At 37.0% G+C, this 20,347-nt stretch overlaps 2 protein-coding genes across 3 annotated transcripts in view; both read left to right on the top strand.

Annotated features, from left to right (window-relative positions):
• The window catches only part of LOC131041213 (uncharacterized), a 145,285-nt gene that overhangs the window by 110,690 nt on the left and 14,248 nt on the right, over positions 1-20,347 (top strand). The window contains exon 5 of one of the 2 annotated variants that reach the window (XM_057974230.2): positions 11,066-11,242. The exons of the other annotated variant lie outside the window; for it this stretch is intronic. Coding sequence (XP_057830213.2) covers positions 11,066-11,242 — 177 coding nt within the window. The remainder of the gene's footprint in view (positions 1-11,065; positions 11,243-20,347) is intronic. 2 annotated transcript variants of the gene reach the window in all.
• Positions 3,560-6,302, top strand: LOC131859822 (uncharacterized). The gene is made up of 5 exons (XM_059213968.1): positions 3,560-3,903; positions 3,997-4,149; positions 4,274-4,674; positions 4,800-5,199; positions 5,304-6,302. Exons 1-4 carry the CDS (start codon positions 3,690-3,692, stop codon positions 5,193-5,195), a joined length of 1,164 nt encoding a protein of 387 aa, XP_059069951.1. The 5' UTR covers positions 3,560-3,689; the 3' UTR covers positions 5,196-5,199; positions 5,304-6,302.

Genomic DNA, 20,347 nt, shown 5'->3' with positions numbered 1-20,347 from the left:
GATGAATCATGTAATCATCTTTATAGACTTTGTGATATCTCATATGACATCAAATATTCATATTTTCGTTATAATAGAAATCTCCAATTTGACAATTTCATTTGTCAAATTTAATTTTTTAATTTTACTAAATTCCTATAGTTTCATTTGAAAATTTGAAATGTAATTCTTATATTGTTATACATCTTTTCAAAACCAGTTTTTCAAGTACTATATGTATAACTATATCAGCAACACCACCCTGCCACCCCCCTACCACTTTCCCCCCGCCATCCCCAAACTTAGGCTCTTTGCCCCCCCCATCCCCAAAACCCGTCCCCGTGTCCCCCTGTCTCCCCATCCCCAACAACCGTGGAACACAACTTTAAAGCGGGACAAAACTCTTCAGACTCAACCAAATTCTAGCAAAAAGTAGATATACTTGCCAGTGGTAACACCTTTGAAAAAGCTGGCAATCCCCAAGCCAAAAGGGCTTGTTATTACTGAAACTTGTGAGTGAAAAAAGGTAGAGAAAGTGACTTTTCTTCCATCACATTTGAGAAGCAATCCCCATCTTCCAAAACTTTAAAGTCTCTTCCAAATATCTTTATAGGGGAGTGACCTGTGTGTGGAGCTACCTACAAATGTCACAACCGTATCATTCTATTTTAACAACAGAAGCTACTAGTGAAACAACTAAATAAATATCCTTCCTTTCTTTTGTATATCTTGGATTTTATCTACTTTACAAGTATGTAAAGACAAAGCCATAGAGTGGGGCAAGAAGAAAATTCAGGGATCAATGCGTCCCAGACTAGGCAGAAATGCAATTGCAAAACAAAAGCCTAACAAAACCAGAATGGGAAGAGGAAAAGAACAAGCAATACACCATACCTTACCATACAATCTTTGAATGCTAGCATGGAGTTGCTTCCTCGTCATTGATTTTCAATTGATGAGCAGATGCAGACAATCAATAAATAATGAAAAAAACCTTTAATCATTAGAAGAAGTGGGACTTCAATCCCAATGTTTATTGGCTAGATTTATGATGTGTAGTTTACCAGGCTGGGACTTCAGTTGTGAAATTACTTCCTCTGTTATTTAGTTTAACACCAAGGTTCTCTAGATGGTCCACTGCCTTATTCCTAATTCACACTGGATGAGTTATTGAAGTTACATTCATCTAAGATATCGCCTTCTTATAGTCAGCAATAATATTCTTAGGGCTATAATTATGAGCTTTGAGTCACCTTCTGACTCTCAACCTTTCCAGCTTCTCTCTTTTGCAATCAGGAGTTGTCTCTATACTACATTTGCCTCTGCAAGCTTATTGGTGACGATCCATAAAACCTTTAGTAGATAAGGAGGATTTCTCCCTTCTCATTTCTTACTGGACCACCTACATGAGACAGCTTGGGCTACCTTTTAAGGAGATACTTGTTTCGTTTTTGTTTTATCATTTTCTTTTCAATCAACTTATTGGGTATTAAAGTTGATCTATTTGGGTATATGGGTGTTTAGTCTTTTGAGATTTCTACTTTTAGAGGAAAGATTTTGTGTTATTGCATGCTTCTATTAATGAGCGTTTTGGAGCACAATAAAAATAAATGGTTTTCCAAAGGTGAATGATTAATCATTTAAGATGAGCAAAGGACAATGATTGTCCATGGGATAATGTGATTACATGCTAAAATTAAAAGTAAGTGAAATTGTAGCATTGTTTACATGGGGCTGCATATACCCTAAAGATCTGTAAATGATATTCAAATTTATGTTCAAGTCTGAAGTTATATATATTATTATTCTCTTTATTGATATTTTCTGTTTCTTATGTCACAGGTTGCTGAAGATAACATTAATAATTTCGATATCTCATCAGCACTTCATTTGCATATACTTATAGTCTATGCTTCACCGATCAAGGCATGCCTTGATCAGTCATGTCTATTAGACATGCTCTTGATCGGTGCATAGACACCGCTTCAGTTTAATATAAACACATTAACATGTGTTGTGCTGATAACCATCGGTCACGTCTTTTCTGTTTATCGTGTGTTATATTGATAACTATCATTCATGCCAATTAGAGTTCCGTGACTCACGGCGAGTCATGCGAGTCAGTGGGCCGGGTGACCTCTGCTGGGTCACGACGACCCTAACCCGGGCCCGGACGAGTCACAGGGTGTGACTCGCCTGACTCGCCGAGTCAGCGAGTCATCCCTGACTCGCCGAGTCCAAGGGTCGTGACCCGGCCGACGCAACTTGCAAAAAGTGGACGCAAAAACAAAAAAAATATAACACATTTTTATTATGTTTTGTGCCATTTGCCTTTGTTATAACCCTAAAAGGGATTGCCATTCAGTTTTATGAGTGGAAGAGAGGAAAAAAGAGAGCCATAGTTTTGCAACTAGCTGAGAGGAAGAGGTGAAAAGCTTGCACAAATCACATTGGGGCAGCACTACAGTTGCATTGAGAGCATCAAGGAGCTCATTTCAAACACTTGTCAACAAATTTGAAAGAGGTAAGTGTTAATTTTTATTGATTATGTTGGTTTTTTTTCCATATTTATGGATTTTTTCATTTTTTCATTTTTTTTGTTTTTAACTTCAGCTTTCCAAATCTATATTGCTGCTTGCATACTTCAATGATTCAATCACAATGACATAAATAGAACAATAGCATAGCAAACCCTAGACTTTTTTTTTGAAAAAATTGTATACATGTATTTATAATTTTTTCTAAAAAAAATCTAGGGTTTGCTGATTTTTCTGAATTGTTAATTTCTTTCTTTGAAATTTGAAAATTTTCAAGAAAAAACACAATGCACAAATTAGTCTTTGCTGATTTTTTTTAATTAGTTTAAAATTTAAAATTTAAAACTTTGTCAAACACAATGCTCAAATGGTGATTTGTAAAATTGTCTTATTGCAGCAGCCCTCACGTTTTGAAAATAATTTTTTTTCCTAATGGCTCATCCTAATCCTCCACCTAGGAAACATGGTCAAAAAGATGAGGCATGGAAATACACTAAAGAATTCCCTGGTAGACAAAGAAATCAAACCAAGTGTATGTTTTGTAAGGAAATTAACCATGGGGGGATAAATAGATTAAAATATCATATTGCTGGCATACGTGGTCATGATACTGAGCCTTGTGACAAGGCAACTCCCGAAACAATCCGTTTTTGTTACGTCCTATTAGAAAACTTTGAAATACATAAGCAAACAAAAAAAAGACAAAGAGAGGAGTTATGTCATATTGGTTCCCCTCCACCCACATCCGCATCTGGCTCCGCATCCACAGTTGCATCCATAGGTTGTGTTGGAGAGGGTTCTTCTATGCCTCCTTTCGTCCTAGTGCTTTTGCTAGTGCCAGTACTTCTATTCCTACTCCTAGTCACACTTTTGGTCCTAGAGTGCGAAAATCCAAGATAAACAATTTTTTTGTACCACGCACTACTCCTGGCGCACAGCCCTCGCTTGAGAGCATGTCTTGGAACAAGGAGGTCCATGATGCAGGAAGAAAAGCAATTTGCAAGTTTTGGTACTTTTGCAACATTCCATTTATTGCAGCCGGGTACTTTTTTATTTGATTGTTTTAAATTAAAATTTAAAATTTTATGGTTTGAATTTGAAAGTTGAAATTGAAATTGAACTTTTCTTATTTAATCTATTTCAATTTGTGACAGGTCTCCTTATTGGCAAGGCATGATTGATGCAGTAACCATTTGTGGGCCGGGGTTTAAAGCCCCTAGTGATACTGAGTTGAGTGGCCCTCTCTTGTTGGAAATGGTGGAAGATATGAAGGTTGACCTAGAGGACCACCGCCAATCTTGGAGCCAGAAGGGTTGCACCATCATGGCAGATGGTTGGACTGATAGGTGGAATAGAACACTCCTAAATTTTCTTGTTTCCAGCAGAGGTGATTGATCATTTTACTTCTCTATATGCATTGTGATTGAAATTGAATAATTTACATTCTAATTTATTGATAATTAATTTGTTTTATTTTCAGGATCCACCATGTTTTTGAAGTCCATCGATACTTCCTCACATGTCAAAAATGCGGCATATTTATGTGAGGCTATTGAGGAAGCTATAGATGAGGTGGGGGAAGAAAATGTGGTGCAAGTGGTGACGGATAATGCAGCAAGTTATGTTGCTGCAGGTAAACTTTAAAAGTTTTCTTTTAAGTTTTAAGTTTTAACTTTTAAACTTTTAAGTTTTTAAGTTTTAAATATTAATGGTAAAATTTCACATTTAATTCTTTAACTAATTTAAAATTGTTGCAGGAAAACTTTTGATGGAGAGGCACCCAAAAATCTTTTGGTCTCCATGTGCAGCCCATTGCCTTGACCTCATGCTGGAGGATATAGGTAAGCTTGGATGGGTGAAAGAATGCATTGAAAGGGCCAAGAATATATGCAAATTTATTTACAATCATGCATTGGTCCTTAGCATTATGAGGCAATACATGGGGGAAAGGGAGTTGGCTCGTCCTGGTATAACGAGATTTGCCTCAAATTTCCTCACATTGAAATCCTTGTTAAAATCAAAGGCATCTTTGAGGCGCATGTTTGTTGGTGAGGAGTGGACTTCCTCATCCTATGCTACGACCATTGCAGGGATGGATGTAGTAGATTGCATTTTTGATGAGCCAGGTTTTTGGATCCCTTGTGCAGAGATCGTGCAGGTAATTTTATAAATTTATAATATTATATGCATATTTTTGTTTTGTTTGCATTGTGCAACTTTGCAATTTTTCTTATTTTCATGCACACTTGTGAGTTAACTATTTTTGTTTAACATTATTTGCAGGTCACTGAGCCCCTAGTAGTTCTCCTACGAGTTGTTGATGGGAAGAAGCCCGCTATGGGCTACATATATGAGGGCATGGATAGGGCCAAGGAGCCCATTAGATCCATATATGCTGGAGTTGAGGATAAGTATAGGCCCATTTGGGACATAATTGATAGAAGATGGCATAACCAACTTCATAGGCCCATCCATGCAGCAGCTTATTACCTCAATCCATCATTTCATTTCCGTGCTGATTTCAAAGCGGATGAGGAGGTTCTTAGCGGGCTATATTCAGTAGTACAACGGATGGTCACTGATACCACAGCTACACTTCTCGAGATGGATGCATTTAATAATGCATCAGGGGCAATCTTTGCCAGCCAATTGTGCAAAGAGGGCCGGACAAAATTGTAGCTAGGTAGAAAATTCTAAAGTTTATGACATGCATTTTAATTTTTCATTTTATAATCTACCTTTAAAGTTGGAAATGAGACTAATGTTTTTTTCTTTTCCTTATCTCAGATATATGGTGGCAAATGTTTGGGCCTTCAACCCCAAACCTTCAAAAAATTGCCATCCGCATATTGAGCCAGCCATGCAGCGCTTCTGGATGTGAGCGCAACTGGAACATGTTCGAGCACATCCACTCGAAGAGGCGAAATAGATTGTTTGTTGAGAGGTTGAATGATCTAGTCTTTGTTCATTACAACCTCCGTCTCAGGACCAGACAGATTTTGGACGATGACTCCTCTTCGATCACTCTAGAGGAAGTCGACCCCGAGTCCGATTGGCTCACTGAGTCCACCGATCCAGTCTTTACTGATGAGGACCTTGAGTGGGTTGACTAGGCAGACAGAGAGGCTGAGGCTGTGGCTATGGCAGAGGAGGAGGATAGAGCATGATCAGGCACAGCACCTATGGCTACTCAGACTGGCACATCACAGGCAGAGACTATGGCTACTCAGTCATCCGGGACCTACCTTAGACGCCTTTGTAGGAGGCAGATAGACGAGGCTGAGTCTGAGCCGGAGCCATAGACTTGTTTTTATTTACACTTTACAGTTAGATATATGTTTGGGAACATTTGAAGTCATGGATTTAATATTATACATTGGACAACATTTATAACTCTATATATCTATGTTTTCTAATTCCTTCAGCTACAATTTACATTTCTACGCATGTGATGGATGTATGTTTATGTATGTGATCAAATTAGCTTCTATTTGATGATGTTATAGTGTCTTTAAGCTTAATTCAATAATGGGTGTATGAAACAAGTTTTAAATCGTTAAAAATCTCTAAATTTCAAGGGTTTTCTTATTTTGCCGAGTCATTGCCGAGTCCGAGCCGAGTCACGAGTCGAGTCAGCCTTGCCGAGTCAGAGCCGAGTCCGAGTCTGGGAACTTTGAACACAACAAACACTAAAGCACTGAAAACACTAACCTTGGGGTTATGTGTCAACTTTATTAGAGGATTTGGTTGATGTTGGCAATAAGCTCAGTTGGTCTAGAAGACTCCTATGCCACTTTCAGATGTAATTTCTAGCTTCCGGTGTGGTCTCCAAGATTCCTGGAGGGAGCGTCTATTTTTAGTAAGTCACCCAGTCAAGCTCGTTTATCATCTTTCATCATCGGGATCACTCTTGTGCTGTCAGATTTCGATTCCGATGCTTTTTAGACATTTCCGCAAGTTGGGTGTACTATTGGCTATAATTAAATTAAATTTACTATGGTTGCTATTTTAATGAAAATTGTTTAATGAGCACCGGGATGAGAAGTTTTAAATCTTGGGGCACATAAAACAGGGACCTTGTGTGTCAAATTTTCATTATAGTAATGAAAAGGTCATTTTTTGAGTAATAGGGGAGTCTTAATTAATAAAGTGACTTTATTATAATGTGAACTTTAAATTATAACATAAATTTGCTTTTGGAGAGAAAATGAAATAAAAGTGAGTTTTTAATCCCACATTGAGAGTGGAGGCTCACCAACGGTTTGGGAAGTCTTTATAAAAGAGCTTTGTCCTTGTCAAGAGAGATGTTATGTGATCGTTTGATATTTGATTTTCTCCACAGTTTCTGGTGTGGCAGTGACAGCCATTTCCAAGGACGAAAACCCTTGTGAATTCATAGGTTGGACGGAAACCCAACTCTACTTGTGAGGTGGATTCATCCAGAATTCACTATTGAGCTTATTTGCAGAGTTCAGGATCCAATAATGAAGCAAATGTGCAGATTGAAGGTTAAATGAAGGTGATTTCAGAATGCCCGAAGATGCTCTGACCTAATATGAGTCTCCTTACATTTTGGAAGGCTAGGGACTAAGGAAGAATCACAGATTGGTAATCAGATTTCTCCAGACTTATATCGTTTCTAGCAGGAAGGGTTTGGAGGTGTTTTGGTATTATATCAGCTTGTATTAGTGTGGGGTTTCATAGTTTCCAATCATACCCTAGATGGCTATACTGGAAGTTGTCATTCGCAGGTGCTGAAGTTACTGCAGAGGTTGCCGTCCTTACATCCTAAATCAGAATTATTTTTGACTTCATCAGCTCAGGTGCAGACCATTCCCTCTCACACCAAACTGCATATGGTATCATTTGGAGAATGCATAGGCACATAAGCAATCCAGGTATGTGTGGATTTGAATCAGACTTTGTAATGACCATATAGTTCATTCTCCTTAGATATTACAGTCTGATATCATTTTCATCAGGTCTGATATTAAGTGGAAATCAATTCTGATTTATGCCTAATGTGATATCAATTCTTTGAAATTATCTTGTCAAAATTTATGCAATCATTGTCTATCATTTTCAATGTATTCCTATATGATTTGGCAATGAATAAATAGCGCAAAATACACATATTAATCAGAAAATTGGAGTACAGTGGGTTGTTTTCCAAGTGTTTGACTTATTGTCAAACATCTAAAAATTGAGAAAATAGTTCAGATTTAGCAGGGGTTCTTACACCTTTGAACCTCCTTATCAAGCCTCGTTCTTCATAAAGTCTCTCATTTTCAATCACTTCACTGTCCACCTCCTTGCCTAAAACAATCGTTGCATATTTGGCATTTTGGCTTGACTACTCCCATTTGCTTCAAACTCAGTAGTATGCACCATCTCGAACTGCTCTTCCCCCTGCTTCTGTACTCCTACCAACCGCCATCTTTGTTGGTCTTCAACCTGCCATTGAATGATGGTCCATTGCCGTGTCCTTAACTGCCTTGAAACTCTCGCCCACCAACAATCCATCCATTTTATCAGTTGCCGAAGAAAGTTAACACACTCATGCTTTGTGGGTTGGCGCATAACACCAAGGGAATGATGCCATCGATGAGAAACATCGGTGTCACTGGAAAACCCTGAAGAAGCCCTAAGTGCGGGAGGAAACTACATCGGCATTGTTGCTATTTGGGCTCTTTGAGATGAGCTATTTTTAGTTGTTGCTATTATCAGAGAATAGCTATCCTTGGGACATGATTAATTTAATTGAGATCTATTTGAGAATTTTTTGTTTTACGAAAGGTTATTTTCAGGCAATTTTATTTTTAAGACTGGCTTTGTGTGCAAGAAAACTATTTTTATCATCAGAACTTTACTGGTTTGCTTTTATATATCTTGAATAAACTGCATGCAAAAGACTGTTAAAATTTACAAACAAGTGCTTTATGCACTTGAAAAGGGGTCCAGTGATAAATTTATTCTTACCTGCTATTCAAGCCAAATTATGATTTTGTGAAAGTGTTTTATGAGTCTAATACAATTTGGTAGCTGTTGCGGGTTTTATATTGCATTAATTGTTGATCTGGGTTTTGTGGCTTTTCATAATATCTTGAGTGTGTTTAATCCAATTTAAGCTTTGTGTTGTACAAAGTGCGTGTGTATGTGTTAGCTGTTGTAGGTGTTTTCTTTCAAGATAAAATATACAAGTATCTTTCGTCTTGTGTAGAAGTGCTGATAAGCCATGTGTCCTTGCCCAAGAACTAAAAAGACAGGTTATTTCCATTACTTAGTTCTAGGGTTTTCAGTTTTATTTTTAAGGGAGTTTCTCCTTATAATTTGAAGAAAGGTAAATTTTTAAATGCTGTCCAGTTTTGTGTTGCCTTGAAGGGACAAACGCAAAAGTTAACATGACTTAGGTTTGTTATGTGTTCCTATTTGGAAGATTTTGAATACAAACAATCGGTCTTGTTAGGAGGGAGCTATTGCAAATAGAAAGTTTATCTTCCCTTGACATGGTGTAGGACTTGGCATAGAAACAGTCTTCAACAATAAAGAACAAAGATAATTGCTTAAGACTGGAGCAGAGACTAGGTATATTGCAAGATACAACAAGTCAATCAGTTTCAGAAATAGTGAAATAGACATTGTGATTTATAGGAGCTTACCTTAGCAAGGAATCTTTCAGTAATGAGGAAATCTACAGGCGAGCACAATCTATGTAGGATAGCAATTATGACAGGAATTTCACTCCAGGTTTCAATTAAAGATGGAACATGAAGGCTGTAGTCTTAATTTCATACTTTTGCTCCTACACTCACAATGGGTGAGCATATAACTTTTTCATTTTTATGAGGTTTTTTTGCTCTGCTTGTCATGTCCCCTTTCTAGAGTGGACATTGGAGACGGAGGAGTTGGCCTATCATTGGAGTCTCGTAGGCTAGCAGAGGTTGATTGGGACTCATTCAGTGCATATAGTGATTGGATTTTGGCTTTACAGGCAGTTTGGAGCCAGTTTGGAGCAGTTCCTAGATTTTAGGGGGTATCCCTAAATTTTAGGAGGTCGTGACAGTTGCCAGTCGTGAGGTTATTCATGACCTTTTAGATGGTTTCAGTTGCAGGAGATTTGGGTGTGTTTCCTAGTTTCTAGGAGCATCCCTAGATTTTAGGGATGAGACTGCCAGTTGATCCATGATTTCCGACTTCAGTCACAGACAGGTGGCAAATTCCGTTTCAGGTTTTTGGAGTCATTTGAGCCTTCTACAGCTATTTGGGATATATTTTTAATATATTTAAATATTTCTTAAGTTAGCGTTTAATTATTTAAATAAGGCTATGTTTATAGCCATTTTGGAGTGATAAGGGGTTTTTGGCCTCATCTGGATGCGTATCCCTTGGTGTGATAGCTCGTTGGAAAGGTCTTGGACTTTTCTAAATATTTCTCTTTTGACTCAGATCCTTTCGGTGAACGGATTTCTTTATATTTGAAAAAAGGTCATTTTCTATGCACTTGACAACTTAAAATGAGAAATATAACATTTTAACCCTAAATGCCCCATTGAGTCACTTTTAGGGTTTGAGCTTAGTGGGAAGGTGTTATAAGGAAGTTGAGACCTAATTCTTATTATCTTTTACACATTTTACATCTTGGATTTGAGATTTGGCTCTGGAAGAGCTTTTCAGCATCTGGGACGCCAACCCCAATGCCTTGCCTGTTTGGGACGTAGCCCCCAATACAGTGGTTTGGATTTGTTTGCAGCTATTAGCATCTTGGAGATTGTACGGCATTCTTTCTGGAGGTTCAGCAATTCTGACAGAGTTCAGCGTGGGGTTTGGGGTTTCTAACCAGTTGGGTGTACTTGGCAGCCGTACGGCTGTACCTGGCAGCCACTTTCCTTCCCACGTGCAGCACTTGGAGGGCTGGAATCTTGCCACAACTTCATTCCTAGTTATGTTACTCTTTCAGCATCCAGGTTGGAATTATTCCTGATTGTAATCTTCCTGAAATTATTGGAAATCTTCATCTGGTCAAATATTTGATTTTATATTCAGAAATCTGCCTTGAATCGAATTTGTTTTGGCTGTATATGAACTTCATTTTCAGTACTTTGTTCATGTACTTGTACTTCATTATTTACTTGTTGAAAAATCATCAAAATACAAAAAGAATTCAACCCTTCTGCAACTTCTGTCTATTTCTGAAAGAAAATATTAATAAGCAGGAAAAATCAATTTAAATAAATAAAAATTACAGCAGATTGGTAAAAGAGATCCATCAGGGATCTTTCACTGCTTGTCAAGTAATCATATCTTCCACATCATTAGAGTCTTAAAACATGCTTTTAGACATCCAAATGTCTGCTCCATTTATGCATGCAAAATGTCTACTCCATATGGTTAGTTCACACCTAATAGATAATGAGCAACAATTGTGGTTGGTTATCATCTATTTCACATTTTGCTGAATTTAGTTATCCTTTTTTGACTTGATTGACTGTTTAATTATATTCAACACGACACTTTCAATTTCTGATATCCCTGTTTTATGCTGTTGCCAGTTTGCAGTTGGTTATAATAGGAGGGGTGTGGAGGGGAATGAAGTTGGCAAGGGGGGTTCCCGAAAGAAACCTGTCATTGAGTCTTCTCTTCTTTGTCGAAATGATTGTTTTCAAGTTGTAGCAGGTGCAGTGAAAGAAGTTGTAACTCTCTCATCTGTGGACTTGCTATCTCCAGAGGTAAGTTTGAACTTTAAAGCATAATTTCTGATGTAAGTCTATGTTGAAGATTTGAGACAATTTTTCAATTTCATAATGCTCTACTTCAAAAAGTAAAACAAATGTTTCTTATGCTTGAATAAGAACACTAGAAGATCCTGCACTTTCCCATTTGTTTTGCATATCATATGCTATCAATGATACAATAGTTTTAGTTAATAATAAAAACAAAACAGGCATGTGATATTGTACGTGCAGTATACCTTATACTCAGGTTGGTTTTAAGTTTTAGGGAACTACTGCATGTTGGTGTATTAGGCTTCATCTGCTGTTGCCTCAGTCATGATCAATATCTTGTGTGGCTCCAAATATTACAACTTCAAGAAGCTCGAGAATGTCGTGGAAATTTTCAGCTTTGAGACCTCAAATAGGCACAGAAATTATTTGAATACCCAGAGACATTGGCATCATATTCTCAAAATTTAATTACCAATTGTAATCTCCTTGTTAATTATGTAAATGCTTGACCTTATCTTACATGTGAAGAGCACTCAGTTATACTGAGAGAAGGGGGGTGGGATCGGGGGGTGAATCAGTATAACAACAATCTTTTACTTTTTAAAAACTTAATTAACAACAACAGTAATTTTTTCAAAACTTAATTGTCCATAGCAATAACACACATGCAAGATCTAGCAAGATCTAGCAATAAGGAATACATGATGAAGACACGATTTACACAGAAACCCTTGCAGGAGAAAACCACAGCAAAATATTGCTTATATAGATCTTCTTGTAGGAAGCAACTTACATCATTAACAAAGCTTCTTTTGTAGGCACCAACCCACAGGAGACAACAATCCCCTACAACTAGGCACCAACCTCTTTCAATGATAAGCACCGACCTCCTAATGAACAATTTAATAATTTATTTGTGACTTTGTCTTGGATCTTGCTTATAAATCTGCCATATAGCTGCTCCAAAGCTCTGATTTTTCTGCTCTTCAATCTGCTATGAAATCTGAAAGATATTCAATTAATGGTTTACTTTTCTCTCAAAATAACCTCTATTTATTCTTTGCAAAAACAACCCTTCATCCAAGAGATATAGCTCTCTAAGAAGGTCGGCCCAGACAGCATTAAATATATTATATTTTATTTAAAATTCCTCTTCAAGAAGTGGGTGCCAGAACTAGGAGGGGTCTGTCTGTTTTGAAACAAAATTTATTTGTGATTTAGATCCCCATAAATGGGTCAGCCCCAAGAGTGGGGTTGGCCATACCAATAAAAAAATTATGTTGCAATTTGTAAACTGCTCCTAAGGGTGCTAGGCATGGGCTGGCCCCATGTGAGTGATAAACTATTATATATCCAATTTAATCATCTCCTTGCTCAACAAAATCTCGATAATAGTGCTCAGTCTAACCTCTAATATTTTAGTCTTTCCCTTTGACATTAATGATAATAATTTCCAGCAACATGTTTCATTTTGATTTTCTTTTTTAATGAACAGGGCCTGACATAGTCTTAGATTTATAGATCCTGTTGTACTTACATCTGAAATTTCTAATTTAGATTGTATCTTTGCTATGACATGCACTTCATTTTTAGTTTGTCTCTTCTTCTAGCATTTTAATTTGTACCTTTTAGTGTCACACAAAATGGAATAGATGTGCTGTAGAACTGCCTTTCAAATTAGAAGGAGAATCTCCTTTTATTAGAAAAACTAACCTTCATTAAAGTACTTTACACAACATGTACTTGCTATGATATTTTCTAGGGTGATGTAGAGTATGCAATACAAACAAGCTAAATAAGAAACTAATTTTTGTTTTTTAAACCTAGAGCTCAAGGCAATTCAACACATGAGCACTAGATAAGAGTTTTTTTGGGCTTTTTGATTGGAAGGAATCCCTATAGTAAATGAGTGTGTTGTCTATCTAAATGTAAAGACAAATACACATGCAAACTGAATAGGTTAAAACACAAACTTGAACATTATGGTAAATTAAATGAAAAAATTGATACAAAGTCACAATCTCCAGCTTTGAGCCAACTTGCAATACAAAAATTGCAAACTCACCAAAGCAATTTAATCTTCCTCAAAAGATGCAAAATACAACATCTCAATAGAGATTTAAAGCCATATAGGTGTTATCAATTCCATTGAAACTGTGAGATTTTGCCAAGATCAAGGGCACAATGAAAAGCATAAAAGAGAGACAATACTATGACAAGAACAAACTGTATTCTCATCAATATACAAATGATCATTTGGATTAACCAATACAATGAATATAGACTTGCATATATAGGCAAGGCCAAATGGATATGTGAGCACACAATCATGACATGTGGCTCAATGAGAAACAAGGGTAGGTAAGAAAAAGTAGGGGTAGGTAGGAGAAATAATCTAATATTCCACTTCCCTAAGTGTCTCATATCCAAACTACGATGAGATGCATTATCCTAAGTTAACTTAAGTAAAGTGTAATTATATCCTATACAAATAAATAATTACACCAACATAAACAATAATGGATGTGAATTCTAGATTAACAATGACTTTTGGTGAACAACCATTTCAGTGATAGGCTGACTTGACAATTACCATTCCACATATAAGTGCAAAATAACATTGGTAATTGAAATAAATAAAGGAAACTAATTGAACTTCTTCTCTAGGAATAGCTTGATTGCATGAATCCAAGTCTTATGACAAACTTTCCTATCTAATAATAGTAATTAAAGCATGTGACTACTAGCTAGATTAACGGTACAAATTATACAAACAATTACTTTATATTCACATCTTTTGTATGGCAACAGATTGAAAGGCTCACATCTTTTGTATAGTAAGAGATTGAAAGGCTCACATCTTTTCTATAACTAGAATTAAAAATAGTTGACTCCTCACATAGCTCCTCATCTTAAAAATAGAAACCACTACAAGTGTTATGGGCTAAAGATAGTGAATCCTAGAATATGCTCTTTACGTTGAACAAAGGTGACTATTAAAAATAGACATCTGAAAAAGATCATTGGACTAAAAAAAGTGTTAGCCTCCCTCCCAATTTTCATTAAAATTTCAAACTCGGAGGTCGCCTTTTGGTGTTTCTTTCTTCTTTCGGTCATATATTTCCTTTCTTTGAACCTGAGTCATTGAACCTTTTAAAGTTCAAGGTTCAAAGTTCAAAATGCGCTTTAAAGAATTTTCTTCGCGGCTTTGTTTTATGGTAAGGCAAGCACTTTGTTGCAATTTGTATTGAACTTGAATCGTTGAACCAAATTCAAGGTTCAAAGTCAGTCATGCGTTGGTTTTGTCTTTTCTCGTTAACTGTTATTTGTCTTGTTGCGTAGTCGGTGTTTTGTGTTGCTCCGTGTTATTTCTCAATATTGAACTTGAACCTTTGAACCTTTTGGTTCTTAGTTCAAAGTTCAAAGTTCGAATTCTTAAAGGCCGAAGTTTTATGTAGAATTGATACATGCATCATAAAGTGAATGTGGCGGTGGGAAAAGAGAATATTCCGGGGGCTCAAATTTTGTACCATGAATGCCAATTTGGAAATTATATGATCTTATCTGATAATGAAGCTGCAGAGAATTTGTCACAACCGGAGGCAGAAGAGAATCTATGGTTGATGGAATTCGGTGGAAGTTGTTCAGTATCAGGTTCTGGTGCAGGGGTAGTTCTCATTCTTCCCTCTGGTATACACATTCCTTTTTCTTTTAAACTGGAATTCAAGAACACAAACAATACCGCCGAGTATGAAGCCTTGTTGTCGGGATTAGTTGAAGTGAAAAAATTTGGAGTAGCTTCTACAAGTTAAGGAGATGTAGAATTGATTGTGAAACAGGTCAGAGGATTGTTTAATGTGAAGAATGAGAGATTGAAGCAAAACCGAAATAGAGTCTGGGATGAAATTGAAGGTTTTGATGCTTTTTCTATTCAAGCCATTCCCAGAGAACAAAACTCCAAAGCGGATTCTTTAGCAGGATCGGCTTCTCTATTGATTCCTCATCCTAAGTTTACAAATGATACCTATCGAGTGGAATTGATATGCCGACCTAGTGTACCTGATAATTCTGAATTTTGGCAGGTCTTCGAGAATGACAAACAAATCAACAACTTCTTGCATTATGTAGAAACATTCACTACTACATTCTTTGAAGAATCAGATGTTGAATGTAAAGAGTTTTCACCGGAGCAGGGTCGAGAAATGAATGATGGGGTAATACAATTAAAAGGGAATAAAATTCTTAAAGGGTTGGTCTCTTTAGAACGTCTCTTTAATCATCATGATGCCTATAAGAAAAGAAAAGATGAACAGATTCCTACAATCCAAGATGCTGTGGTGGTTATGAAAGAGTTAACATTGGAACTGAGGAAGATCCCAAGTATATAAATCTAGGAAACTGTTGCACATCTTCAGAGAAAGAAAGGTTCATCACTCTCCTATTGGAATACAAAGACGTTTTTGCCTGGTGTTATAATGACCTGAAGAACTTTAGGGAAGGAAAATTTCAACATCACATCCCTCTGAAACCTGGAATGAGTCCTTTCCGGAAAAAGCTTGGAAATTTTAACCCCAAAGTAGCTGAAGCTATATTTCAGGAGGTAGATAAAATGTTGAAAGCTAGGATTATATACCCTATTCACCATTCTACCTGGATAGCCAACATTGTCCCTGTCCGTAAGAAAAATGGAGAGATAAGAATTTGTGTGGACTTTAGGAATTTGAATTAGGCCAGTCTCAAAGATAATTACCCATTACCTGCTATGGATCATATTTTGCAAACAGTCTCAGGTTCAGAAATGATGTCTATGCTTGATGGTTTTTCTGGTTATAATCAAATTAGTGTTTCAGAAAGTGACCAGCGTAAAACTGCTTTCATCACTCCTTGGGGTACTTTCTCCTATAATAGGATGCCATTTGGTCTGATAAATGCAGGAGCCACCTTCCAAAGGGCTATGATTTATCTTTTGGTCATCTGAAAGATAAAATAATTGTTGTATATCTTGATGATTTAACTGTCTTCTCGAAGAGGAGAAAGCATCACGTAAGAGACTTGAGGTAGGTATTGCAAAGGTGTCGAGAACATGGAGTGTCGTTGAATCCAAAGAAGTCGGTGTTTGGGGTTACAAAAGGTAAATTACTTGGCCACATCGTTTCTAAAGGAGTTAAGAGTGGATCCTGAGAGAGTAAAGGCAATTCAGTAGTTAAGTTTACCATCGAACAAAAATGCAGTCAGGTCTTTCTTTGGGCAGGTAAATTTCCTGAGGAGATTTGTTCCAAATTTTGTGGAAATCACTAGGTACATTGTAAACTTGATGAGTGAAAAGCAAGTATTCAAATGGAATGAAGAGGGAAAGAAAGCATTTGAATCAGTAAAGGAAGCTATTGCTCAAGCACCTATTCTTGTTAATCCAGATTTTAGGAAAGATTTTATGATCTATTGTTATGTCAGGGATTTTGTTACAAAAGAATGAAGAAAATGAAGAAGTTCCAATATCTTTCATGAGTTTTCCCCTTAAAAAACATGAATTGAAATATTCCCTGATGGAAAAGCACGCGTATGCAGTTGTGAAAGTCGTAAAACAATTTAGGTATTATATTCTTCATTCTCATGCAGTAGTCTATGTGTCGCATTCTGCTATTAAGAGCATTTTAACACAACAGGATATTGGAATCAATAACAAGGCCTCATGGGTGTCTAAGATACAGGAGTTTAATTTGGACATTAAACCAACAAAATTAGTAAGGGGACAAGGTTTGTGTAAGTTAATTGCAGAAAGTAAGAATGAAGCGACTGAGGAGCTGCCCTTAGTCTTGTTTGTTGGACTTCAAGATTCCTGGTTTGCAGATGTTGCATATTACTTAACTTATGGGGATTTTCCAAAGCATCTCTTTCCAAGGGAAAAACGAAATCTGAGATTAAAGGCTGCTAAATATGTTTTTTTTGATGATGTATTGTACAAAAAGGGGCTGGATGGAACTTTCCTATGTTGTGTGGACAAGTCACTTCAAGAGTCATTGTTGAAAACCTTCATGATGAAGCCTGTGGTGGTCATTTTTCATCGACAGTAACTGCCTACAAAATCTTGAGAAATTGTTATTAATGGCCAGGTATGTTTAAGGATGCATATGCTTTGGTAGCTAAGTGTGAAAAATGTAAGTTATTCACAGGAAAGCCACAAATTGCAGCGTTGCCTCTTAGACCGGTTGTTATTGATGAACCATTTAAACAGTGGGGTTTAGATTTTATAGGTCCCTTGTCACCTACCTCAAGTGTTGGACATACACACATACTAATAGCCACAGATTATTTCACCAAATGGGTTGAAGCTATTCCAGTGCGGAAGACCACTTCTGAGGTTGTTTGTAATTTCTTTAAAGAAAATATTCTGGTTCGATTTGGAGTTCCTCAAAAAATTGTGGCTGATGATGCCACCAACTTCTCTTCTGCTGAGATTTTATGTTTTCTTATGATCATGGGATATCTCTTGCTCACTCATCAGATTATTATCCTCAGGGTAATGGCCAGGCGGAGTCAAGTAATAAAAAATTGATAAATATTATGAAGAAGTTGGTGAGTGAAAATTTCAAAGACTAGGACAAAAGACTGTATGAAGCTCTTTGGGTGGATTGCACATCTCCAAAAAGAGCTATAGGATGTCACCTTTTGAACTAGTGTACGACATGGGGGCTCAAGTGTCACTTCCCTTAGAATTTGCAGCTTCAAAGATATAAATTCTTATTGAAGATGTATATTTTCAAGGTTCTCTGGAGAAGAGGATTATGCATTTGATGAGGATTGATGAAGAAAGGGATAAATTGGTTGACCGGATTACAAAACATCAAATGAGGGTCAAGAAAATATTTGACAGGAAAGCCAGGCCACGGAAATTCATGTTGGGCGATCAGGTTTTGCATTGGGACAGAAGAAGAGAACCAAAAGGTGCACATGCGAAGTTTGAATCATTATGGAAAGGACCGTTTGCAATTCAAGAGGTAAAAGGCCCTAACTCTTTCAAGTTAGCATATCAGGATGGTACTGCTCTTCCCCTGACCTGCAATGGGCAGGATTTGAAGTTATATCAATTGTAAGCAGGAGTCCCCCACAAGTCTTGTACATAAGTTTTGTTGTGTTTGGTTTGTTGTTTCGGTTCTATTTTTGTGTTTGATTTGGTCCTTTTGATATAAGGCTCATTTGTGAAACCAGAGATCCTGAGGTTCATCTCTTGATCCCTTACTGTCCCAGTCTCCAGTCAGAGCCAATGTTAGCCTCCCCCCCAATTTTCATTAAAATTTCAAACTCGTAGGTCACCTTTTGGTGTTTCTTTCCTCTTTCGGTCATATATTTCCTTTCTTTGAATCCGAGTCATTGAACCTTTTAAAGTTCAAGGTTCAAAGTTCAAAACGCGCTTTAAAGAAATTTTTTCGCGGCTTTGTTTTACAATAAGGCGATCGCTTTGTTGCAATTTGTATTGAACTTGAACCATTGAACCTTTTTGGTTCAAGGCTCAAGGTTCAAAGTCAGTCATGTGTCAGTTTTGTCTTTGCTCATTAACTGTTATTTGTCTTGTCGTGTATTCGGTGTTTTGTGTTGCTCTGTGTTATTTCTCAATATTGAACTTGAACCTTTGAACCTTTTGGTTCTTAGTTCAAAGTTCAAAGTTTGAATTCTTAAAGGCCGAAGTTTTATGTAGAATTGATACATGTATCATAAAGTGAATGTGGAGGCGGGAAAAGAGAATATTCTAGGGGATTCAAATTGTTAGTTTCAAAAATTATGACAAACAATCATGATAATTCGTGAGTTGTGTGATGGAGTGATCCGAAATTAAATGATCCGAAATTAAATGCATGCCGGCTATACGTCAAATTAGGTGTTAGCTGAAAGATCCCTGATGGATCCCCTTGCTGATCTGCTGTAATTTTTAAAAGAAGAAACTATATTTTCCTGTGATTTTTTCTGATGGTCTTATAGAATAGAGAGAAGTTGCAGAATGTTTGGTTTCTTTTTGTATTTTTTCGAATATATAAGCAAGTAATGAATAAAGAACAGCAAATAAGGAAGAAAACTGAAACAAGTAAGAACATTCAATTAAATCAGAATTGATACAAATCATACCAGGCAGATTTCTGATTTATAATATCCAGATTATTCCCTACGCACTGGGGATGTGCTTACATCCAATAATGGCGCCAACTGAAGGGTAGATGATGAATACAAACCAAGAACACCAGCTATGGCTGAATGAAAGTCTTCACCAGTTCCAGCGTATAGTGTACCTACTATAATGGTGGCATCAAGTTGAAACAATCACGCCCCAGCTGGGAAATTCAACCACCCTGCTGAAACCCTCACCAAGCAATCTGAATCTCCACAAGGAATAAAGCATACACTCTGACCAATAATGGCAATGCCAAAAGAATCCACTGCCAATCAATAGCTGAGGGCTACGTCCCAGCCAGTACCAATCATGGGGTTTGCGTCCCAGATTGAAGAATTGCTCTACCAGAGCAATATTGCACCAAACAAGTTTTCAATATATAAAAGATAATGAGAAATTAGGTTTCCTTCTCCTTATATCTCTTTCCTTCCAAATCGAACCCTAAAGATATATGAAAAGTGCGCTTTAATATAAAGTCATATTTCCCAATATTGGGCGCCCAAGTACAGAGAAAACACCACTTTTTCAATATAAAATAACTCCAAGCGCCAAAAGGACCCTGGCAAGTGAAAATCATTTAGAAAAGTTTAAGACCTTTCCAACGAGCTATAACACATGGGCATACGAATCCAGATGAAGCCAAAAACCCCTTATTACTCCTAAATGGCTATAGACATAGCCTTATTTAAAATATTAAAACGCTAATTTAGGAAATATTTATATATATTAAAAATATAACCCAAATAGCTACAGAAAGCTCGAAACACACCAAAAGCCTGAAACTGAACCTGTCACCTGTCTGTGACTGATGTCGGAAATCATGGATCAACTGGCAATCTCATCCCTAAAATCTAGGGATGCTCCTAGAAACCAGGAAACACACCTAAATCTCCTGAAATTGAAACCAAGGAATGGTCTCATGGAACCCCAACCCTGGACGCTGTCAC

Source organism: Cryptomeria japonica, chromosome 11, assembly GCF_030272615.1.
Source record: "Cryptomeria japonica chromosome 11, Sugi_1.0, whole genome shotgun sequence".
In the NCBI taxonomy this organism is placed as follows: Eukaryota; Viridiplantae; Streptophyta; class Pinopsida; order Cupressales; family Cupressaceae; genus Cryptomeria; species Cryptomeria japonica.
Note: the sequence above shows the minus strand (reverse complement) of the source record. Positions and strands in the feature narration are given on the sequence as shown.